Source organism: Equus caballus, chromosome 13, assembly GCF_041296265.1.
Source record: "Equus caballus isolate H_3958 breed thoroughbred chromosome 13, TB-T2T, whole genome shotgun sequence".
NCBI lineage: Eukaryota > Metazoa > Chordata > Mammalia > Perissodactyla > Equidae > Equus > Equus caballus.
In genome coordinates, this window is record NC_091696.1 from 3928694 (window position 1) to 3950022 (window position 21329).

The following is a 21329-nucleotide window of genomic DNA, read 5'->3' on the forward strand; positions in this document are numbered from 1 at the left end:
TGCTGATATAATTAAGGTTACCGATCAGCTGATCTTAAGACATGGAGATTCTCCAATGGGCCCAACCTCATCACACGAGTGCCATCAAAGCAGAGTCTTCTCCAGCTGGTCACAGAAGAGAAGAAGTCAGAGAGACGAGAAGGGTTTGACCCAAGGGGTTTTTTCACGGCTGAGTTGGGAGGGGCCACAGGGCAGGTAAGGAGTCCAAGAGGCACCCCTGGTCAACGGCAAGCAAGAAAAAGGAGGAAAGAAAGAAAGACAACAGATGGAGACTTCAGTCCTACAATCTCAAGGAATGGAATTCTGCCAACAACCAGTGAGCGTGACAGAGGCCCCGCCCCTCCAGAAAGGATGGCAGGCTGGCCACCACAACCTTGACGGCAGCCGGGTGACACCCGCGCGGAGTGTCCAGCTACCCTGGGCCCAGACTCCCGACTCATGGAAACCGAGACGATAAAAGGGTGTTGTTTCCAGCCACTAAATCTGTGGTTATTCGTTGCAGAGCAACAGAAAACAAGGACAGATTTAGTACGAGGAAGTGAGCTGCTGCTGGAACAAATACGTACAACGTGGAAGGCACTTTGGCATCAGGCAGTGGGTGCAGCTGGAGGACCTGGGAGGAGCATGACAGAAAGAGTCCAGGTTGCCCTGAAGAGGCTGTTAACAGAAATACGGCCATTTCTATCACGTAAACATAACAACGTGCCTCAGAGAAAGCCAACTGCGGGAACAGCGTGGCGGCAGAAATGCAGACTTTGAGAAAGTGGCAGAGAAGGCTCAGAAGGAAGTGAGGGGCATTTATGGGAAACTGGAGAAGGAGAGGGGGTGCTCATGGAAATGCACCCCGCGGCACGTGCAAGCAGACCTGGCAAGTGAAGCTGAACTGCCACTATGGAGCTTTCCAGGCAGAGTATTGAAGGCGCGACCTGGTTTCTCCCTGCTGCTTAGAGTGAGAGGCAAGAGGAGAGAGAGAAATTGGAGGAACAGATAACAGAAAGGAACCCACACTGGACTATTTTGAAAACTCTCAGCCTCTCCAGATGAGAAAAGATGCCGAAAGTCAGAAACGGCGGTGGCGAGTGTGGCAGAGCAGAGGCTGCATGTGTCCCGCTCAACCCTTTCCTGAAACCTCAGAAAGATCGACAGATCCAAGTGCTCAGCCGCACAGAAGACCTTCTCAAGAGATTAAGGGCGTTCCTCGTAGGTTTTCTTAATCAAAGCAGAGGCCCTGAGAGGTTTAAGAGCATCCTTCACCATCTCAGCAGAAGCTAGAAAAGACAAGGGTTATCTCAGAGATGTCTGTACAGGTGGTTTTGTCTAACGGAGCGGAATCCCCTGAAATCCATGTGAGGCCCACAGGCTCTCGAGAAGATCGTATCGACAGACACGGCGCCAGCTTAGCCCGACGGGGCAGAGAGGGCACAGGATGAAAGGAGGCTCCTGCCAGGAGGCAGGCCGGTGACACCACACAACTGCAGCCACGTGCGACCCTTCACGAGAAAGGAAGAGCGGCGAGAGATTATTCCCAGGCCCTGAACCGACCAAGGAACTCCAGCTGCAGTCTGCCGGGCTGGGTCTCAAAACTGCCTTGGACAGGGAGTCCTTCTCACCGTCCATTTTCCCCTTTTAACACAGAACTATGCCTGTGGTCTATGCCAGTCCCACCACGGGGCTGGGAGCTGTGGCGGGTACCTCACCCCGGCTCCCAGGTCCGCAGGTGGAGACGGCTGTGGCCCTCCACCCGGGGGGCTGTACTTAATAGATTATACCCAGGTGCCTCCTCCACGCCTGATTTAGATTATTTAGATGACGTGATTTGGGTCTTGAACTGACACTACAGTGGGACGAGACTTTGGGGCACCTGGAGATGGGTGAAGCAGACGTGGATCCCTGGGGGCCAGAGGGCCCTCTTTGGCAGCCAGGATTCTAAGATGACCTCCGATGACCTCGCCTTGTATAATTACCTCCCCTGAGTGTGGGTGGGACCTGTGAATGTGGGAGCCGTCACTGTGATTATGTTGTGTGATATGGCAAAACAGGTTTTTGCAGATGTAATTAATTTCACTAATCAGTTCGCTTTGGCTTCATCAAAAGGAGATTATCCAGGTGGGCCTGACCTAAACGCATGGGGCTTTTAAAAGCCAAGCGGAAGTCGATACAACGCAGCTGGCCTGAAGGTACAGGCGGCCACGTGGGAAGGCAGGGAGAGTAGCCCCAAGAGGACAGCCAGCAGGAGACAAGAACCTTGTCCTCTAACCACAAGGAACTGAAAGATGAGCTGGGAAGTGGTCCTGCCCCAGAGGCTCCCGTCAAGCACTTGGCCTGGCTGCCATCTTAGCTTCAGCCGGTGCTACCCTGAGAGTCCAGCCACACCAGGCCGGACCCGACCTGCAGAACTGTGCGCCAAGACAGCGGTGGTGTTTAAGCGGCTAGGTTTATGATAAGTTGTTATACAGCAATAGAAAACTAACACAGGAACGTATGAGGCTGTTAACATGATATTAGGAGGACTCGAGTGGGGAGGCACCCACGTGGGAGAGAGCAGAATTCCATGATAAAAAAAGTTTACATCGTACAAACTCATGCATGAAACATTAAATAGAAGTGTGTTAACATTAAGAGGGGTGTTTCTTCCCTAAGATACAATGGCCTAAGGGCTAACCAGTTGACTTTGGACAAAGACGACGTCACCACTGAAAACAGCTAATGCTGGAGAGGGTGGGGCACAAATAACAGAGAGAGAAGTTGTCAGGCCAAAATCTGAGCCAAAGGAAGAACCAGGAGGTAGGAGTGTATGGAGCCCCTTTTGTCCTGAAACATTTGCCAGCTCCAAGGAAAGAGAACGGTGGTATTGATAGAAATCAAAGCCCGGGGCTCACCCACCATGGAGAGTCTAAAGGAGACCCTCCCTGAATTAAGATGAAAGCACAGAAGAGAAAGTGAGCCAGACATAACTCACCCTACCCGACCCTACCCCGGGGGGCTGTGGGAGGAGTTGCCCCTGGCACTGATCAAAATGGGGGGAAGGGAGAAGGAAAAAGCTATAACCAAACTTATGTGACCTGGGCCAAGAAACCTCAAGCGACAGTTTCGGTTTAAAGGCCTTGACTTTGTCGTGGGCAGTCAGCAGGTGCACACAGTGAAAGGTAAGCGAGCGCCCCAAGGACACGTGGCGCCCTAAGAACCAGCAGGGACGGACACAGATTATACAACACCTCCACACGCACCCCAAGACTGGACAGGAACAATAACGGCAACGTGATTTGTAACAGCCCAAGACTTGAAATGACCAGAATACCCATCCACAGTGGGATGGATACAGTGGTACATTCACACCACGTGATCCGACCCAGGAATGAAAATGAGCGATGGCTACAGCAACACGAATGAATCTCAGTGACACGCCGAGAGACAGAAGGCACACAAGAACACACGCCATCCAACTGAGTTCACAGAAAGTTCAGATTCAGGCAGAACCACGCTCTGCTGTCGAGGAATGCGTCCACACGGACAATGGGGCCAAGCAGAGCATCGCCACTCACCGCCGGGCTCCGCTTCTGTCTAGAAGAAAGACGCAGGGCTCACTGAAGAGGGGTCTGCGGAGGGCTCACGCGCTGCTCCTCGTGATCCAGTTCCCGGCCAAGTGGAGGTTACTCAGGTGTTTGCTTTATAACTATTTGTTAAACTGTTCACATATGTTTTATAACAAATACGTAAAAGGGAAAACAGCTCACGGCGGTCTAAAAGGAACAGGGATTTCAGTGACCCTTTTTCTCTATGTTCCTATGTGTGGTTCAAATTCTTTAAGATGAACACAGCTTATTTGCACGACCGGGAGGGAGGGGGACAAAGATATTCTCGTGGTGTGGGTGGGCACACCTCTCCGCAGGCAGCTTCCCAGCGCCGTGGACTCTTTCCAGCGGCATCCCCACGCTCTGGCATGCCCAGCCCTGCCGTGGTCCCACGTCCATGAGTCACAGGCCTCTCCCTCAACTCTCCTTGTCCGCCAAACTTTGTGAAGGGGCTGTCTATGCACATGCTTCCTGCTCTCTTTTCTCCTGCTCCCCTTTCTGTACAACTACGAAGCATGTCAGACACAAAGAAAGGTGTGAAGAACAAAATAATGAGCACGAAGTTACTCACTACCCAGCCTCAAGAAATAAAGAAGAAAATGATAGATGCAGATGAGCATTCTCTCTCGTACCCAGAAATAACGGCTATGCTGATCAGCAGGCATAATTCCCATGTATGTATTTATCCTTTTATCATATATTAAGTATGGCTAAAACATTATATACACACACATTAAGTATCTCTGGAAAAGATATTTCATTTCGCAATTTTTAAAAACTTGGATGAAATGGTACCATATGGTATGTATCCTTATCCAGCTGCTTTTTTTACTCAGCATCATGTTAGCGGAACGCATTCATTTGCTATGTGTATCTCTAGTTCTTGCCATCTCATTGCTGTGTGGTTTTCCATTGTAATATATTAAAATGTACCCATTTTTCCTGTTGATGGATGAGGAGGTCAGTCTCCAAGATGGTCCCTAATGATCCCCGCCTCCTGGTATTCAAGCCCTTTTGTAGTCTCCTCCCACAGTGAATGGAGGCTGTTTAAAAACGAGGACACCGAGGAAATAGCGATGTGTGACTTCCATGATTACATGCCTTGGGGCACAGTGCTCTCAGGTCACGTGCTCTGGGTTAAGCTGGCCGCCATGTTGGGAGGACACTCAACCAGCCCTAAGGAGCGCTCCACATGGAGAGGAGCTGAGGCCTCCTGCCTACAGCCAGCATCAACTGGCCAGCCAACCCCTCAAATGTTACAGCACCCTGGCATTCCAGAGTCTCATCAAACATGGTCAGGACAGTTTTCATAGATTTCTGGTTTTGGTTTGGTTTTCCTATCCATATACATAAGTGAATTTGGCTGATGATTTTTCTGTGTCATACTTCTCTGGTTCTGACATGAAGTTATATTAGTTTCATAAAATGTTTCTTCTTTTTCTGTTTTCTGAGATAGTCTGAAGTATAATGTTGGAATAATTTTGTCCTTGAATATTAGGAAAAATCGGCCTGTACAACCTTCTGGTTTTACGTATGTGTTTTGGTTTGGTTTTAGTGGGCACACTTTCAAACTACTCATGCAATTTCCTTCAAGGTTATAAGTCTATTCAGGTTTCCTATTTGTCTTGAGTGAGTTTTTGTAGGTATCTTTTACTAGGATATTGTCTAAGTTTTCAAATTTACTGGCATTAAGCTGTCTCTAAGATCCTTCTCTAAAACTCACTACTGCATTTGTACCTATATCCCCTTTTAAATTCCGAAGATTGCTTATCTTTACCATCTTTATTTTTCCTCATCATCTTGACAGTTTTGACTATTTTGTTAGTCTTTTCAAAGAACCTACTTTTCACCTTATTGATCCTCTCCACTGCGTGTTTGTTTTCTGTTTCTTTAGTTTCTGCTCTATGTTATTTCCTTTCTTCTCATTGGATTTATCATATTCCTTTCTTACCCTAATTACATAAACAGATAGCTCATTGATCTTGTCTTTATTATTTTCTAGTATAAGCATTTAATGCTGTGACTTTTTTTTTTAAGATTTTTTATTTTTCCTTTTTATCCCCAAAGCCCCCCAGTACATAGTTATATGGGGTTTTTTTAGTTGTAGGTCCTTCTAGTTGTGGCATGTGGGATGCCACCTCAGCATGGCTTGATGAGCGGTGCCATGTCCGCACCCAGGATTCGAACTGGCGAAACCCTGGGCCACTGAAGTGGAGCGCGAACTTTACCACTCGGCCACAGGGTAGGCTCCCCTTTTTTTAAAAAAAAAAAAAAAGATTTTTTTATGTGACCTCCTTCTAAATAACGCATTAGCTGCATCCCACAAGTTGCATTTCCATCCCTGTTCAGTTCTGATTGACACTAGAGGATCTTTTTTGACCCCTGAGTTATTCGGAAGTGTTGGGACTTCTGAGCGCTGTGTCAGAGACTGTGACCATTGCCTTTCGATATCCATTCCCTCCTTCTTCCTAACAGTGTAAAGGTGAGGAACGATGAGGGAACCTACCCGGCTAACAACAATGACATCTTCCAGTCTCCCTTGCAGGTAGGCGTGGCCATGTGACTAAGTTCCAGTCAGTGAAAGGGGAGGGAATGTCACTGTTGTGACTTCTAGGAAAGCCCCGTGGAAGGAGGACACAATCTACAGGGACACCTGCCCTTCCCCCCCTCCCTTCCTTCTGGCAGTGGCCCCACTATCATCCTGCACCTTGAGGTGACCTTGAGGATGGAAGGCATGAACTAGAATGGTGGGGCTGAAAGTGAACACAGCCTGGGTCCTTGGCGGCCAGGAAAGACGCCTGAGCGACCCTGAACTCACTACCTCTGTAACATGAAAGAAAATAAACCTGCATGGTGTGCAGCTATGTTATCTGGCCAAATGCAGTTCTCAACTGATGGAGACGTTTTAAGATATCACTCTGATATCAGTTTTTTAATCATAAAATATTTCAGTCATATGAAAGCATTTATGACTTAGACTAATGATAAAAACGAACACCATTTCATCCACCACCTGACCTGGAAAGAGTGGGGTGCTTCCAGTCTCCCCGCCCTCTCCCGCGGCGCCCCCCTGACGTCTCCCCACCTCTGAGCCTGCCAAAGGGAGCCACTACTCTGGAGCCTGTGTTCCGCATGCCCTTGGTTTTCATTTATTGCTATACCGCACATTCTCATAACCCTACATTATACTGCCCTACTTTGCTTGTTTTTAAGCCTTATATAAATTGTATCACACTGTGCATCCTGCAATTTTCTTTTTCCCTCAATATTATGAGATGCATCTACAGTGACGCACTGAGCTACGGTCCATTTAATCTGACGGCTTTATGTTATTCACTGCACGAATACACCACTATCTATCCACGCCCCACTTATGGATATGTGGGTTATCTGGAGCTTCAGGCTATAACAAAACATGGCTACAAACACTCCTGCGCTCGTCTCTGGTGACCCACGGGACAGAGTCTCCAGGAAAGTGCTCCCCGACTTTTCTGGACGTCGTTTTCGTAAACAGTCTCTCCGGGAAAACGCCTGTGCGTTTCTTTTGCCCGAGTTTAATTAGGCTGTTTGACCTTTCCAAGTAGACTCTGCGTGGTAGGAAGGGGCGCATCCTTAATATATTCTGGAGAGCAATCGTTTGTCTCATTTGTTTATTATGAAATCTTCTCCCCGCTTAGAGCCTGTTTTTCACTTTTTGCTGTTCATTATTTGATACAATTAGATTCTGTTCATCCATCTCTTCCTTTATGGTTTGAGGTCTTTTGTGTCCTTTTTAGGAGATTCTTCTCTACACTATTTGTTATTGATTTCTAACTCACTGTCCTGTCAGAGAACCTTGTTCTATGAATCAGATCATTTGAAATATGTTGGGTCTGGCTTTCTGACCTATCGTGAGGTTAACTCTTATACATGCCCAATGCTTATTTGAGAATGATATGCATTTTCCAATTGTCGCATGGGGGGTTCTATAATAAATGTCCACTGGCTAAGGGATGACAAACACCAGCTGGGTGGACGGGTGACAGATCCAGCCCTGACCGTCTCTTTCCCTGTCCCCCAGGGCTGCTTTCACGCTACAAAGGTAAAGTTACGTAGTTGACACAGAGACCGTGTGGCCTCACGAAGCTGAAAATATCTACCATCTCGCCTTTTATAGAAAAAGTTTGCCAACCACTGTTGCTGTGTTGAAAACGTTTCCATTTTTTCAGTCTGCTTGATATCATTAATGAAAGAGTTGTTTTAAAATCTTCTCTGACAATGACACTTTTGGCAATTTCTGTTAATCTTTGTTACTTTACATAGAGGCTAATTTATTAAGTGCAAACAAGTTTTAAATGGTTCTATTTTCCTGCTGCATTATTTCTTCTCTCACTTACGCAGTGGTCCTTTTGTCCCTAGTAACTACTTTTGCTTTGAAATCTGTTTGGATGATATTGTTACTATGACAGTTTCTTTTTGTTAGCACATCTTTTTTCCATTCTTTTATGTCTTACGTTTTGGGTGTGTCGCTTGTAAATAAAAGAGCATAGAGCTGGACTTAGTTTTTCCATGGAATCTGACAATCCGTCTTTTAGTCAGGAAGGTTGGTCCATTTATTACATACAATGACATATACTTGGTTTCATTTCCTCCATCCTAGATTGTATTTTCTTTTTTACTTTATTTTTTTTAGTGAGGAAGATTGGCCCTGAGCTAACATCTGTGCCCATCTTCCTCTACTTTGCATGTGGGACACCACCACAGCACAGCTTGATGAGCAGTGTGTATGTCCACACCCGGGATCTGGACCCATGAACCCTGTGCCATCAAAGCAGAGTGTGCAAACGTAACCATGAGGCCACTAGGCCAGCCCCTATTGTATTTTCTCTGTATACAGTTTTTTTCTCTGCTTTTCCCCTCCTTTCCTTCCTGCCTTCTTTAGGATTAAGACTTTTTATCTCCATTTTTTTACTTGTATTGATTTGAAATTTTAACCTTCTCATCTTTTCTCCCAAAAGTATAACATGAATTCTAGACTTAACCAAGTTGAAAAGCTCACCAGCGTCTCCACCATTCTCTGAACAGTGCGGAACATCTGAACTCTTATTGTCAGATTTAAACCCCTATGCTTGCTTCTTTGCTGTTTATTTTTATTGTGTTTTTAACGGAGAAATACATCATCTGTTTCCAAAATAGTGCTTGAAAAATACAAGGAGTACAGATACTATAAAACAAAGCAAACTCCAGCCATCAGACACTATGCACATCATACGAAAAAAATAGTCTAACAGTCAGGTAATGAAAACTAGAATTAAAAAGGCCCAAGTTTCCAGCTTGGTAAAACAAGTACAGTTACATGAAACATTTAATAAGCAAATTTTCCCCAATGTGTAAACAAAATGACAAGACTAAATTTGTGCCTGGCCATTTCAACCCGACACCACAGCTACTTGCAACACACAGGCACTGTGCGCACCTCGCCTGCCTTCTCACTGGGGTGGAGGGCAGGGTGACCACACAGGGCGGAGGGGGCAGACAGACACACCGTGTCCTGGATGTCGGAAGGAATGATGAGAAGAGAGCCTCAGTGACTACAGAGCGTGAAAGGAGAAAGACCGCATTGCTGCTTTGGAAGATTAATCTAGAAGAATAGGGAAAGGGTCTAGGAAGCTACAGTTTAACGTCAACAATGCGCATGTGGTAGAAAGGAACACGGCTGGGGGAGGCGAAGGTCGGAACCAGCCAAGTGGAGAACCTGTCAGATCAAAATTGAGTTTTCATTCATCTCCAGCTGCTGTCACTCATGCTTCCTAAACATGATGTTCTGCTGCTTAATTATGAGCGGTCTTTTTTTTTTGCTTGTTTAAAGAAAGGTATTCCTAATCTTTGGTAGGATAAAACAAGAGTAGAAAGCTGACTAGACAGCTGACTAGACATCAAGCACTTGCTAGGAATTATTTGTTATGTTTCTACACATAAAATTCACTGATGAATTTTAGTTAAGTCATTTAAAAATAAAAATTGGTTTAAAATTCTTGGAGAAAATGCCTTTTTGCTTACACATTTAAACTGGAAACTAACTTTACTATAAGCAGGTACTCTGTGGAGCACACAAAATTTCTCATATGCAGAGAGCAAATGGCCATCCAAGATCGACAACATGGCTCACAGGCATTACTTTCAGTAAAGTCTTATCAAAATATTAGCCATGGAACCAAAATTTAGTGCTTTATGCCACACGGCCACAGGATTGCTGGTTCCACACTACGGTTAAGAAAATATTAGCATTCTGGGTTTTTTTAAGAAACAACACATAAGCAGACCTTGTGCATAGGAACCAAGAAGAGCAGGGGGAGGCAAAAAGCCTTTTTGCTTCAGGACAAATGATTAAGGACAAGACTATGGAGCTTTTTGAGCTCCAAGACAATGTGTGCTGTTCGATCGCTGATTGTGGGCACCAGAAGCCAATTCTACAGATAAAACCAAGATCTCATTTCTTGATCATGTCCCATCAAAACCGAGGACTTACTAATCACTGTTTCGTGTCAAACATACACCCTAAGAGCTGACATTTCGTTTTGAAGGGTCACAGCTACCTCACAGGGACTGAGCTAGATGCATTTTCATGCTTGTTCTGAAGTACAGGACACCACGGCACGGGGGTACCCAAGCTGAAGGTTAACAATGAAAAAAACTCTTCAGGAAAAAAAGCTAAAATTCATCAAGCTGAAAAATCTAAAATTAGTTCTATCTTCTAATGAAAATATACATAAAGTGCATCATCACTGCAAGGCATTCTGATACCACTTTGTATTGCAAATTTTCCCCAACAACGCATCAAAGATAAATCCAGTCCAGAGGTCAGCCACGGGTACAAATATAGTGCAGGGTTTCTCTCTTTTTTCTCTTTAAGGGCAGTAGTCCTCTGGAAGAGTTAACAGAACTGTCACGGACACATTAATAATCAGACACGTTGACAGCAGTACTTTCAGCTTCACACACTAACCTGGACTTCTGATCAAGATTAGCCCAGTAAAGGCAGTGACCAAACAAGCTTAAATCTACTTTGAGTCCTTTCTACTTTGGTCCCCTTCCTCCTCCTCCTTTCACATTTGAAGACGACAGGTTGAGCTGGCAGATACTGTTTATGAACCCTCAAAGTTGTTTTCATCAGTTCACTCTGCTTTATTGAATTCCTGACAACAGGAACAGGATAAGCAGGGCTACTGGAAAGGTCTGCCCTGGACGTTTCCCACGAGGCCAACAGAGAAGCTGCTCCGTGGAGTTTCTAATTGGGTTGTGCTTGTCCCTTTATGAGACTGTTCCTCTTCTGTTTTGGTGTCCTTGGTCCTTTCTCCGTATGAGATGAGAATGTCCCCTAGACTCCTACTATAGGGTTAGCTATGTTTGCGGCTGCACTCCCTGAAGGCCTGGGTGGATGGTTCACCAGACAGGCTGAAGAAACGACTCTGGTGACCGTGGGCTTTGGGGGCGGAGAAACAGCTGGGTGAGAGGCAGTCTGAGCAACGCTTTCACTCGGCGTACCCCCGGAGCTGTCACTGGGATACACCTGTGGCAAGGAAACGTCAGTAACCTGTACGCTGCTCACAGGTGCTGCCATTACAGCCAAGGTAGGACTGTTTCTGCCCTGAGAGCTGCCACTCACTGGGCCAGTCTTCACAGTGCTAGGAGGTGAAGGCACAGACATGCTGTTTTCACTGTCTGCGGTCAAGTCGAGGCTGTCATCACTCAAAGCTGTCAACGTGACACCTTCTGCCGACTGTGTTTTCTTTTGCTGAAGCTCATGATTAGGGAGCAGCTGATGAAGTTCCTTTCTTTTTAAATGCATCGCAGCAATCTTCATATCCATCTCAAACATCTTGCTATTTATAGCTTGCCTATAAACCGTGTCTGTGAAAGACTGGATGTCATAGGTGAGATCAATACTGAGAACATCAGAGTTTTCTGGTTTCTTTAATACTAACCCAATCACCCACATTGTACGAAATTCTTCCTTGTCGGGATTTTCTTTGGGTGCTGGAAACGACTGAGGATTCACGTGCGCCAGTGTGATAAATTCATTCTTCTCCAAGCTTCCCACCAGGATTCGGATTTTTGATTCCACCAAGCCCACCCACTCCAGATGCTGTTTTTCAGTTGGTGCGCTCGCTAGAAGTACAATGTAGTGCTTGTACTTTTGGAAGAAGCTGGGTGCTTCAAAAAGTTTGGACCACTCGGCCCTACTCAGCAAGATTTCATGTGTGATAGCAAGCCCCTGTTTAAACTCCTCGACCATGACCATCCTTGTGGAAACAGACACGTTGTAGGTGGAGTTCTGCTGTGGGTACGCTGGTGTGATTATAGGCATAAGATGGTACCTGTCACTGGGATTTACCCTTGGGTCCCACACAGGCAAATTAAGATTCCGCTCTTCCGGCTCTTTGAGCAGCACTGGGTTTGGCCACTCCCATTCAGAAAACACCAAGAAAAATTTACGTACAAGGGTGGATGCTATGGCGTTTGGATAAAGCTGGCAAGTCCTCGCCACTAGCATGGCCCAGGAAACCCCTCCTAGGAAACCTAATATATTGGAATAGATGTTGTGGCACTTGGCCCACAATTTGATGGCTCTTAGAGTCAACCTGAAGTTGTCGATGTTGGGGACGAGGTGTAAGATTTCATCAGTGACTCGGCAGCCGTTAAGACTTCTTATGCATCGAATGTCTAAATTTTTAAGCAGACTATCGTCTCTTAGGTCCAAATCTTCTGGAATCGTCTGCAGTGCTAATCTTGCAAACAAAATGTCAATCTCGATCCCATCAAAACACAGTTTGATGACGGGAACAAACGCCTCCTCCACGGCCCGCAAGTCTTTCACCTCCTCGTGGAGCTTCAGCTTGTCGTAGAAGGAGGTGAAGAAGTCGCTGCGGTCCACGTGTCTCGGCGCCACGCACAGGGCGTCTATGTCGGCGCCCTTCGTGTGCACCCCCAGCCGGTAGGAGCCGAATGTGAAGATCTTCCCGCCCACGCTCTCCACCACGGCCTGCGGCAGGCTCTTGCTCTCGCTGATCTCCCGGATCCATTCCTTGACCAGATTATTCAATTTCTCCAAAATCAGAGTCCGGCGCTGCAGTTCCTCTTCCTCTTCGAACACCCCGAAGGGCCTCAGGGTCTCCACCAGCTTCCGGGTGAGCACGCGGTCAGTCTCCTTGGGGGCGGCCAGACTGATGGGCGCGGAGATGCCGGGGTGCTTGGGCGGCGGCGGGGGCGGCGGGGGTCCCGGGCTCGTCACCTGCAACGGCATCATCTCTAGCGCCGGCCCCTCCGCGCCGCCCCCGCCGCCGCCGCGACCCCCGCGGCCGCCCGGGTCATGATCCGCTGAGGCCGGAGGGGCGGGGCTCCTACCAGCCCGGGGGCGACCCGCTCCCGCTCCGCTCCCGCCGCTTCAAGCGCCTCTCCGCCGTCCCCTCGGCCCCAACATGGCGCCCGGGCCCTCGGCGCGGCGTTCTAGAACGGCCACGCACGCCACGCGCAGCACGCGTGCGCGCTGCGCAGAGTTTCACGGGAGTTGTAGTTTCCAGGGGTGCAACGCGGCCATCAGGCGGGTGGGAGTGGGCAGGGGCGCGCCTTCGTTTTCGGCCTCGTTTTCATTATTTACCCAGACCCACCCATCTAGCCCTCGCTCACCATTTCCTCTTACGCCTCAGATCTGCTTCCTCTCCAGGGGCAGCTTCAGGTGTTCCTCTCCCGAAGGCACATCCTTTAGCAATCCCTTCACCGCGAGGGTCCGCTGGTGGCGGCAGCTCCCGGCGTGGCCTCCGTGGCCCGCGGCCGGGATGACGTTCAGCCGGGCCTGCCACTCTGGGCTGACGGTTCCGTTCTCGCCACGCCTTCGAGGTCCTAGCTGCTGTCTTCTGGTTGCCGTGGTTGCTGGTGGGGAGTCTGCAGTCAGGCCAAAACTGCTGCTCACCTGTCCCGTCTTTTCGGCAGCTGTGAAAACCTCCTCCGCCCCTGGTTCCTGCGGTACCACCGCTAGGTGTCAAGGGGTAAATTCCTGTTTCTTTGTCTCACACAGGATACCCCATGATTCCTGAATTTCATGCTTTTCATTCCGTGACCTCTGAAAGATTCTCAGGCGTGTCCTTGGAAGATGCTCTCCCGGCATTCTCTTGATTCTGGTCATGTGACACATGACAGCCCTTCTCATTGTGTTCTCTGTGTCTCTTCCTCCGTGTTTCTTTCTGGGCGACAGCAGATCTACCTCTCACTTCTCCAATTCTCTCTTCAGCTGTATTTAGTCTGCTGTTTAAGCCCTCACTGAATGCTTATGTTTTTATTACTAGAAGCATTATCTCGTCCTTTCCCAAATCTTCCCTGCCTTTCTGGGTGACATTCTGTTCTTTCCTGTTTTCTTTCTGCCTTTTGTTTCTTTACACGTTTTACACATACTTAGTCAGTATTCTATAACAGTCCCAGTTCCTAATCTGATTGTATAGCTAGTTCTCTACGGACTGATTTGGAGTGGCACTGCTTCACGTGTCTTGTAATTTGAGGCTGTGGGCTCATCTCTGGCGAGGCTCAGCATGGCTGTGTGAAGGATGTGTCCTTCTAAGGGGATTTGCTTTGTCTCTCTCAGATGTCTGCGTGCACTATCAAATTATGTACACTGTAATTTAAATGCTCATCCAGGGGTTATCCAGACCACGTAAGGACTGTGATTTTTGAACCTCAAACATGTGTGAGAGGAAGAGCAGTTTTCAATCCTGGGGAAGAGTCTTTAGCTCTCCCCACCCAGAGCCCATCAAGAAAGGTAACTCTTTGTCATCAGCTTTTACCAGGTAGCAGATTCTTCCTGTTCCATATTGTCACTCAATATGTCACCCCTTGAGGGTTCCAACTATATTTGGGGGTCTCAGTTCCAACTCCCTACCTCTTAAGGTCCTAAGGCTCTGTGCGACTTTCTTGGGCAGCCATTAAACTTAAGTTTCTTAGCTACCAAGACTGGCAGATACCTCCAGGGCGATTATAGCTTCAGAATCAGCTAAGATTCTGAGGTTTGAAGGTTCCTCTTTTGTGGGTTTTTTTTTTTTTTCACCCCTAGGGATGTCCTTTCTTTTCTTGAGTACTCAGCTATGCATCTGAAAGGAGATTTGCTATATTTTATCCAGCACTTCTGGGTACTTTATATAGAAAGATTCTTCAGAATAATTAATCCTACGTATTGCCAGAAATCTAAGCACCTGTTTTCCAGCCCATTTCAATATGCTTTGTGTGCTTACCATTCCAGTAGCACATCTATCAGGAGGGTCTTTGGTGACTTCTCTGTTGCTTTATCAAATGGATCCCATGGTCTACACCTTTTGTGACCTGTAGCAGCCTCATCTTGGCCTCCATGGCACCACATTTTTGTGTTGTCTTGTACATCTCTGGCTTCCTCTCAGTCTAATTTGCTGAGTGTTCCTCCGTTACTTAGCCTTTAAATATCGCCTATTTACAGATTGATTTAATTTTTTATAGCAGACTCTTCTGAGCTCCAGGTCCCTATCATCTGACTTCCTATCTGCCACCTCTATTTGGACGTCTCAAACTTCACATGGTCTAGAGAGAACTCTTACTGTTCCCTCCATAACTTGTTTCTCTCTCCGTAGTCTCCATCTTAGTAAATGGCATCTCCATCTACCCAGATGCTCATACCAGAAACCTGGGGATCATTCTTGACTCCCCCCTCCTTCTCATCCCCAACATCCAGTTCATTTACAAATACTGTGGATTCTACCTCCAGAATATATTTGGGATTCACCCACTTTTCCCCACCTACTTCCCTCATAACTCTAGTCCAAGCCACCATCAACGCTCACCCAGGCTCCCACAGTAACTTAATTACTCTCCTATTACTGACTTTCTCAAAGTATTCTCTACCTCGTAGCCAAAGTGGTCTTTTAACCCCTCCAGTGGCCTCCCATTAAACTTAGTCTAAAATCCAAAATACCTAACAACCCAGGTTTGCCTTTCCCCCCACCCTCTCTCCAGCCTCACCCCAACAACGTCCCCCCTATGCCCCAGCCACAGTGGCCCTCTTTCAGTGCCCTGCATTTGTGCCATTCTCTCTCATCCTTGGGTCTTTGCATAGTGCTAGTCCCTCTGCCCAGAAATTTCTCCCTGCCCCACCAACTGTCCACTACTCTTCACCTGGTTAGTGTCTCGTCATCTTTGAGATTGGCTTAAATTTCGTCTCAGAGAGAATTTCCCCAACCCTCATGCTAAATTGGCACCTGTACTTTTCTTTCAGGGCATGCGTCACAATTTGTAATTATATGTTTTTTGAGTGATTATGTCTTCATCTTTATTTCCCACTAGACTCTCGGGTCCCTGAGTACATGATCTACTTGTTTTGTCAACTGCTGCATATCCAGCACCTAGTCAAGTCCCTAACAGATGGCAGCACTCAACAATTACTTGCCAACAAATAAATGAATGAGAACAAAAGAGAAAATTATTTCTCCTTCAAGTCACTGGCAAATCAATATCCAGAAGACTGATTTCTTGAGGGTTTTTTTTTGTTTTGGGTTTTTTTTTTTACTGGGGAAGATTATCCTGGCGCTAACATCTATGCCAACCTTCCTCCACTTTATATGTGGGTTGCCACCACAGCCTGGCTGACGAGTGGTGTAGGTCCGTGCCCAGGATCTGAACCCATAAACTGAGGCCACTGCAGCAGAGCACACCGAACTGAGTTAACCAGGCCCCTCCTGAGTTTTGATTAGGTAGAGGGGCAGTTTCAAATCGACACATGGTGACCTTTGGGAAAGCACTGCATGGCTCAGTTCACAGCTGCTCCCACCTCTTGGCTGTAGAGTTTCCACGGCTGCATGACCCTAGCAGCCCATGGGACAGCGGCCGCTTCTGACTGGAAAGTGTTTCCAGGGGGGCCTTTTGTGAGTCGAGGGAGGAGGGCTCGTACTCAGTGCATAAGGACTGGAAGGGCCGCACAAGAAAGCAGGCCACTGTTGTAGCAGCCTTTCTGGGGAGGATGCTGCCCGGCAGTGCTCACTAGGAAACACGGTGAGCTGCCTATAATCCAGCAAGTCTATTCCTGGGAGGACACCCCCAGAGAACTCTGCACAGCCCCTCAAGAGGGTCGTAGTGCCCCTGTTTGAGGGAGGAAGCAGCTGGATGCAGCCGAGTGCCCAGGGTGAGAGAACGGGTGATGGGTACCTCCATCGATGGAAAACCACGCCTCAGTCAAAGGCTATGACTGGCCTCACAGCCGGCACCACGGGCAGATCTTAGCTTATCTACACAGTATCCTCAGTGGGAGAGAAAGTTTAAACTGTGATATAATCAAACCCAGCTACCCCTTCCCCTTGTGGTCTGTGCCTTTTAGGCCTTCTTTATGAAGTCGTTCTTTTGGCTCTATAGTTTTACCTTTGACACCTGGGTCTTCAATGCATTTGGAGTAAGGATCCAAGTTTATTTTTCTCCATATAGTGGAAGCCAGTTATCCCAACACTGTTTACAAAATCCTCTCCCCACAACCTGTGATTGCCCACAGCACACCCCGTCCCCATGGGGCCAGTCAACACGGGTGCCTCTGCCCTCTCTGTTCTGCTCCTCCACCTGCTCGAACGTTCCTGCCCCAAAACCACAAGGCTTCATGACCACTGATTAGAACACGTCTCAGCGCTGAGGTCAGCCTCCCCTGCACTGCTCGTCTCGTCCCGTCTCCTTCCCCAGAGACGGACTCAGTCTGTGCAAGGACAGCACAGCCAAGGAGGTGGGCTCAGCCTCGTTTACTGTTTCCACTCTGTACGCATCTGAACGTGTGTCCAGGGCCTCTGGAAGCCTCTGGCAATATTTCTGCCACTTTAACCTTCAGAAGGAAAAAGAGAGACTTGACTGGGTCTGCACAAGCATACTGTCCAAACCCATGAGGGACACTCCTCTGTATGATTGAAATACACGCCCCAGAATCTTTCCACCAACATTATAAGTCACTGTCGGGAACCAACAGATATCGACGTGGTTTAAATGTTAATAACAACATAGTTGTTGATATGTTACTACTTCCTGGAAATGCTTCAGGCGGTTGACGGCACAAAGTCAGGTCTCTATTTCCATTTAATCAAATTCAGAATTTTGCTTTTCTGTCTGCCTGTTTCAAGGCAGCATTGAAGAGGTTGACTCAGTCTACTGAAATCGTGCAACACGAACGGCTTCAAGAAACAGACTGGTCTGCTACGCTAGTTGCACAGCAAACGCTGGCTAATGAGGTTTCTTGAACATACTTCTAGAACTTTTAAATCAATTTCAGCCGAACTGTAAACAGGCTTTAGAACGTACGAGTTAAGCAAGTGCCGTTTAGTTTATGAAATCACTAGTCATTCAGGACGACCGTCCACATCCACCCTCATGTTTTGAGTATTCCAATTTGGGGCCAAATGCCAAGGAAGCTGGACAGTTGTGAACTGGGATCACAGAGCTGGAGGGCTGAGAAGCGGCTGGGTTCTGGCTCACCCCCCCCCCCAGCCTGACACCTAACCCCCACTGTGACAGAGCCCCTGTGCCCCAACACCCCGGAGGGCTCTGCCCCCTGCGGGCACGCACTTCCTTTGCTGGCTCCATTCCTTCCCCACAGCGTCCACCCTGGCCATAAGTTCGCCAATTCCTCTTATCATTTATGTCTTTCAAACATTTGACACCAGTTAAGATCTCCTCTGTGTTGTCTGCGTTAAGCGCTGAGCGGCCCCCTTTGGAGGCTCCTTACACAGTGTGGCTGGAAGTCTCCCAGGGGAGCAGGGGGTGTGCCGGCTAGGCCCCAGGTGGGGACCACCCAGCTGGCGAGAACAGGGCCCTTAAGCCCACTGCTGATGCTGCGCTTCTATGTGACTCTGAAAGCTATGAGTTTTTTTTAAGTCCAAGCAGTGAATTGAAGGAGGAACCTGGCTGTGAGCAGCTAAACTTACTCAACTTTATGTTCTCTTTGAATTAAAAATCCTCAAACATGTCTTTTAAGTTTAATAACTTTCCTAGTTTTAGACTGATGAAAAAAGGTGGGGGTGGTTTGCTTTTTACCAAACCACATCAACCAAGCGTTTCCCACAATGACTCTGTCACTGAGAACAGGCTCGGAGGACGTCCCCCTCACGACTCCAGGCAGCCTCTCCTAAACAAAAGAAGGAGTCTGGATCGCCCCCTTCGTCCCGAGATAAGAGTTATTACAAATCAGATTCAGAGCGGGAGGAAAAAGCATCAGATGAAAACGACAGCAGAGAGTGGGGGGGGGCGTGTGAGCACAGGACTCACACACAGTGCCCAGTTAGCAGACAGAGATGGCAGAGGTTTCCAGTGGAGCCAGACGTCCCTGTCTGTCACCGTGGGTTCGGGCCCTGTCTGCCCATCCCTGGATGACAAAGGGGGACGGCAAACGCACACCCAAGTAGGGGCCTCAGAGATGACACATCTCTCACCACCGGCCACTCCAGCCGGGCCTGGAGCAGAGGGGCTGTCAGGTGCCAGAGCGGCACATTCCTCAACCACAGCTTGTACCGGGGGACAGTCACCCTGCCACCTCCCCCTGCAAGGAAACCAGATTCCAACCCTGGAGTCTTGGATGCACGTGGAAGCCAAGACTTACAGAGGCGCCTGCTCTTCTAAGTCACTTCAATCCGTAAGCAGGCACTTAGCAAGCACCTAGTGTATGCCCGACGTCTGACATCACAAGCCCAGGGACCAACGCAGAGATGTCCCTGGAGCTGCAGAGCTCACCCAGGCCGCAGTGGCGGCAGACACGCTCTGAGCCTGCCTTGCTCCCAAGGGGCAGCAAAGCAGAGGTGGCCCTGCCCGCCGCGACGGAGCACCGCCAAGCCCTGAGGGCCCAGAAGGCGTCCACAGGCACAAAAAGGCTCCGCACGTCACCCCCCTCAAGACCCTGGGCTTCCAAGGCACCCCAAGTCCCTCAGCGCCCCAGGGGAGACGGCGTGGCCTGATCCACGGCCCCAACGGGGAGGTGCTGCTGTGGCCGACAAGCCGAGCTTCCCCAACTGTGTCCTGGCCACTAGGTGCAATCAGTGGTCCCCAGTCGAGGGCGACTTTCCCCCCAGGGACACTTGGCAATGTCCGGGGACGTTTTGGTTGCCACAGCTGGTGGGGATGCTCCAGGCATCTAACAGGTGGAGGCCTGGGTGCTGCCAAACATCCTCCGACGCACAGGTGGCCCCCACAGCAAACGACTGCAGGCCCAAAACGTGAGTGGGGCTGAGGTTGAGAAACCCAGTCCAAACACGCTCTTCCGTTCTGGGAACACAAATAAACCCTCCTCTCGCCCTTCCCTAGCCGCTGACAAAAACCACATGGCTTGGCCGCCCCCCTCCCCAAAGGGAGCCAGAGTGATCACTTCCTTATCTCGGGGAGAGGCCCGGGGGCCCCTCCACGTGGCACGTCCTCCGGGCCAGCCTGGTGGGAAACTGCAGTGGGAGCCGCACCCACACGGCCGCCCCTCCCGGAGCTGACACACGATGTTTGGATACTGGAAATGAGGGGGAAGCTGGCAGCTGTGAAAAGGCAACATTTATGGAAAACAAAGCCCCGGAGAGCCAGGTGCCTCACTGGGGCGCCTAACCAGGCCCACACGGTGGAGGCGCCCCGGGGGCTCTTATTGCAGGCCTCGGGGAAGCAGGGCTGTCACCCCCACTCTCACACCTGATGCTGGGGGGTCCCAGTCAACGTGCAGGAGAAAGGCCAGCAGGTGCCCCCCCACCCCACATACCCGCTCCCCAACGCTCCTCGGCTCCACAGCCACCAAGGCGCGCACTGTGGGCTTTGGCTAAAGACCTCCTCTCAAACCAGTATGACCAGTGAGCCCCAACTCGCAACCAGGGCAAGTCTTTTGTGGGACTCTTGTGGGACTTGTGGGAACAATCACTAAAGAACGAAAATTACTGTGACGGCATTCAGTAATCTGGACCTGAGCCCGGGGAAGGCCAGCAGTTATTCATACACGCACATGCCTGTGCACGCACACGCACACACGTGTGCACGCACACAGGGGGTCCCTCCCCTTTTCCACCACTTCTTCCAGATGAGGTCGACTACTGGCTCAATGGGGAGGAGGGACCACCTTACCTGTCCTTTGGGGAAGGAAGGAGGGGAACGAGGTGCCCGGAGCACCGCTCAGCAGTGGCACCCACCACCCCACCGAAACACCCCCCCTCTCGGCATTGGTCCCAGCACAGCAAATGCCACCGCCAGCCTCACAGCGACATGCAGGCCAGTGCAGGCGCCCGCTCTCTCAGCACAGGCCGGCACTGCGGGGCCATCAGCCTCCTGGGGGCTCAGCAGGGACAGGCCACGTGGGAGGTCAGCAGCCCCCTCCCTGGGGCACGTAAGGCAGGGGATGCAGCCACAGGCGTGAGGACCTCGGGGGGAAGCCTCCCCTGGCAGGACCGGCAGATGAGCTTGCAATTCTTTCTTATTATCAAACTTAACGGCCACCAACCTGCGACACCAAACACCCCCTAGGCGCCTCGCCCGCCTCCACATCACGGCGACTTTGGGTCTCTCTGTTGTGCCCACCGTTGGGGAGGATGGCAGGGGGACACTGGGCCACTTTAGCTGCCACCCAGCAGCTCTCAGGAAGCGGGATGGGACACGACTCAGCTCCCTGGGGCTCCGTCCTTCCGGGATGCTGGGAGAAGCCGGGAGTGTGCTACAGCCACGGCGCACAGCCGCCTGCAGAGGCCCCGAGGCCACACCACGCTCTGCACAGAGGAGCAGATCAGG

The 21329-nt window shown here is 49.4% G+C and overlaps 2 protein-coding genes across 4 annotated transcripts in view; both read right to left on the bottom strand.

Annotated features, from left to right (window-relative positions):
- Positions 1-21329, bottom strand: part of RADIL (Rap associating with DIL domain) — a 69726-nt gene that overhangs the window by 41397 nt on the left and 7000 nt on the right. The window lies entirely within an intron of this gene.
- On the bottom strand, positions 8688-13050 carry PAPOLB (poly(A) polymerase beta). The gene has a single exon (XM_023655189.2). The coding sequence runs from the start codon at positions 12856-12858 to the stop codon at positions 10930-10932; it is 1929 nt and encodes a 642-aa protein (XP_023510957.2). The 5' UTR covers positions 12859-13050; the 3' UTR covers positions 8688-10929.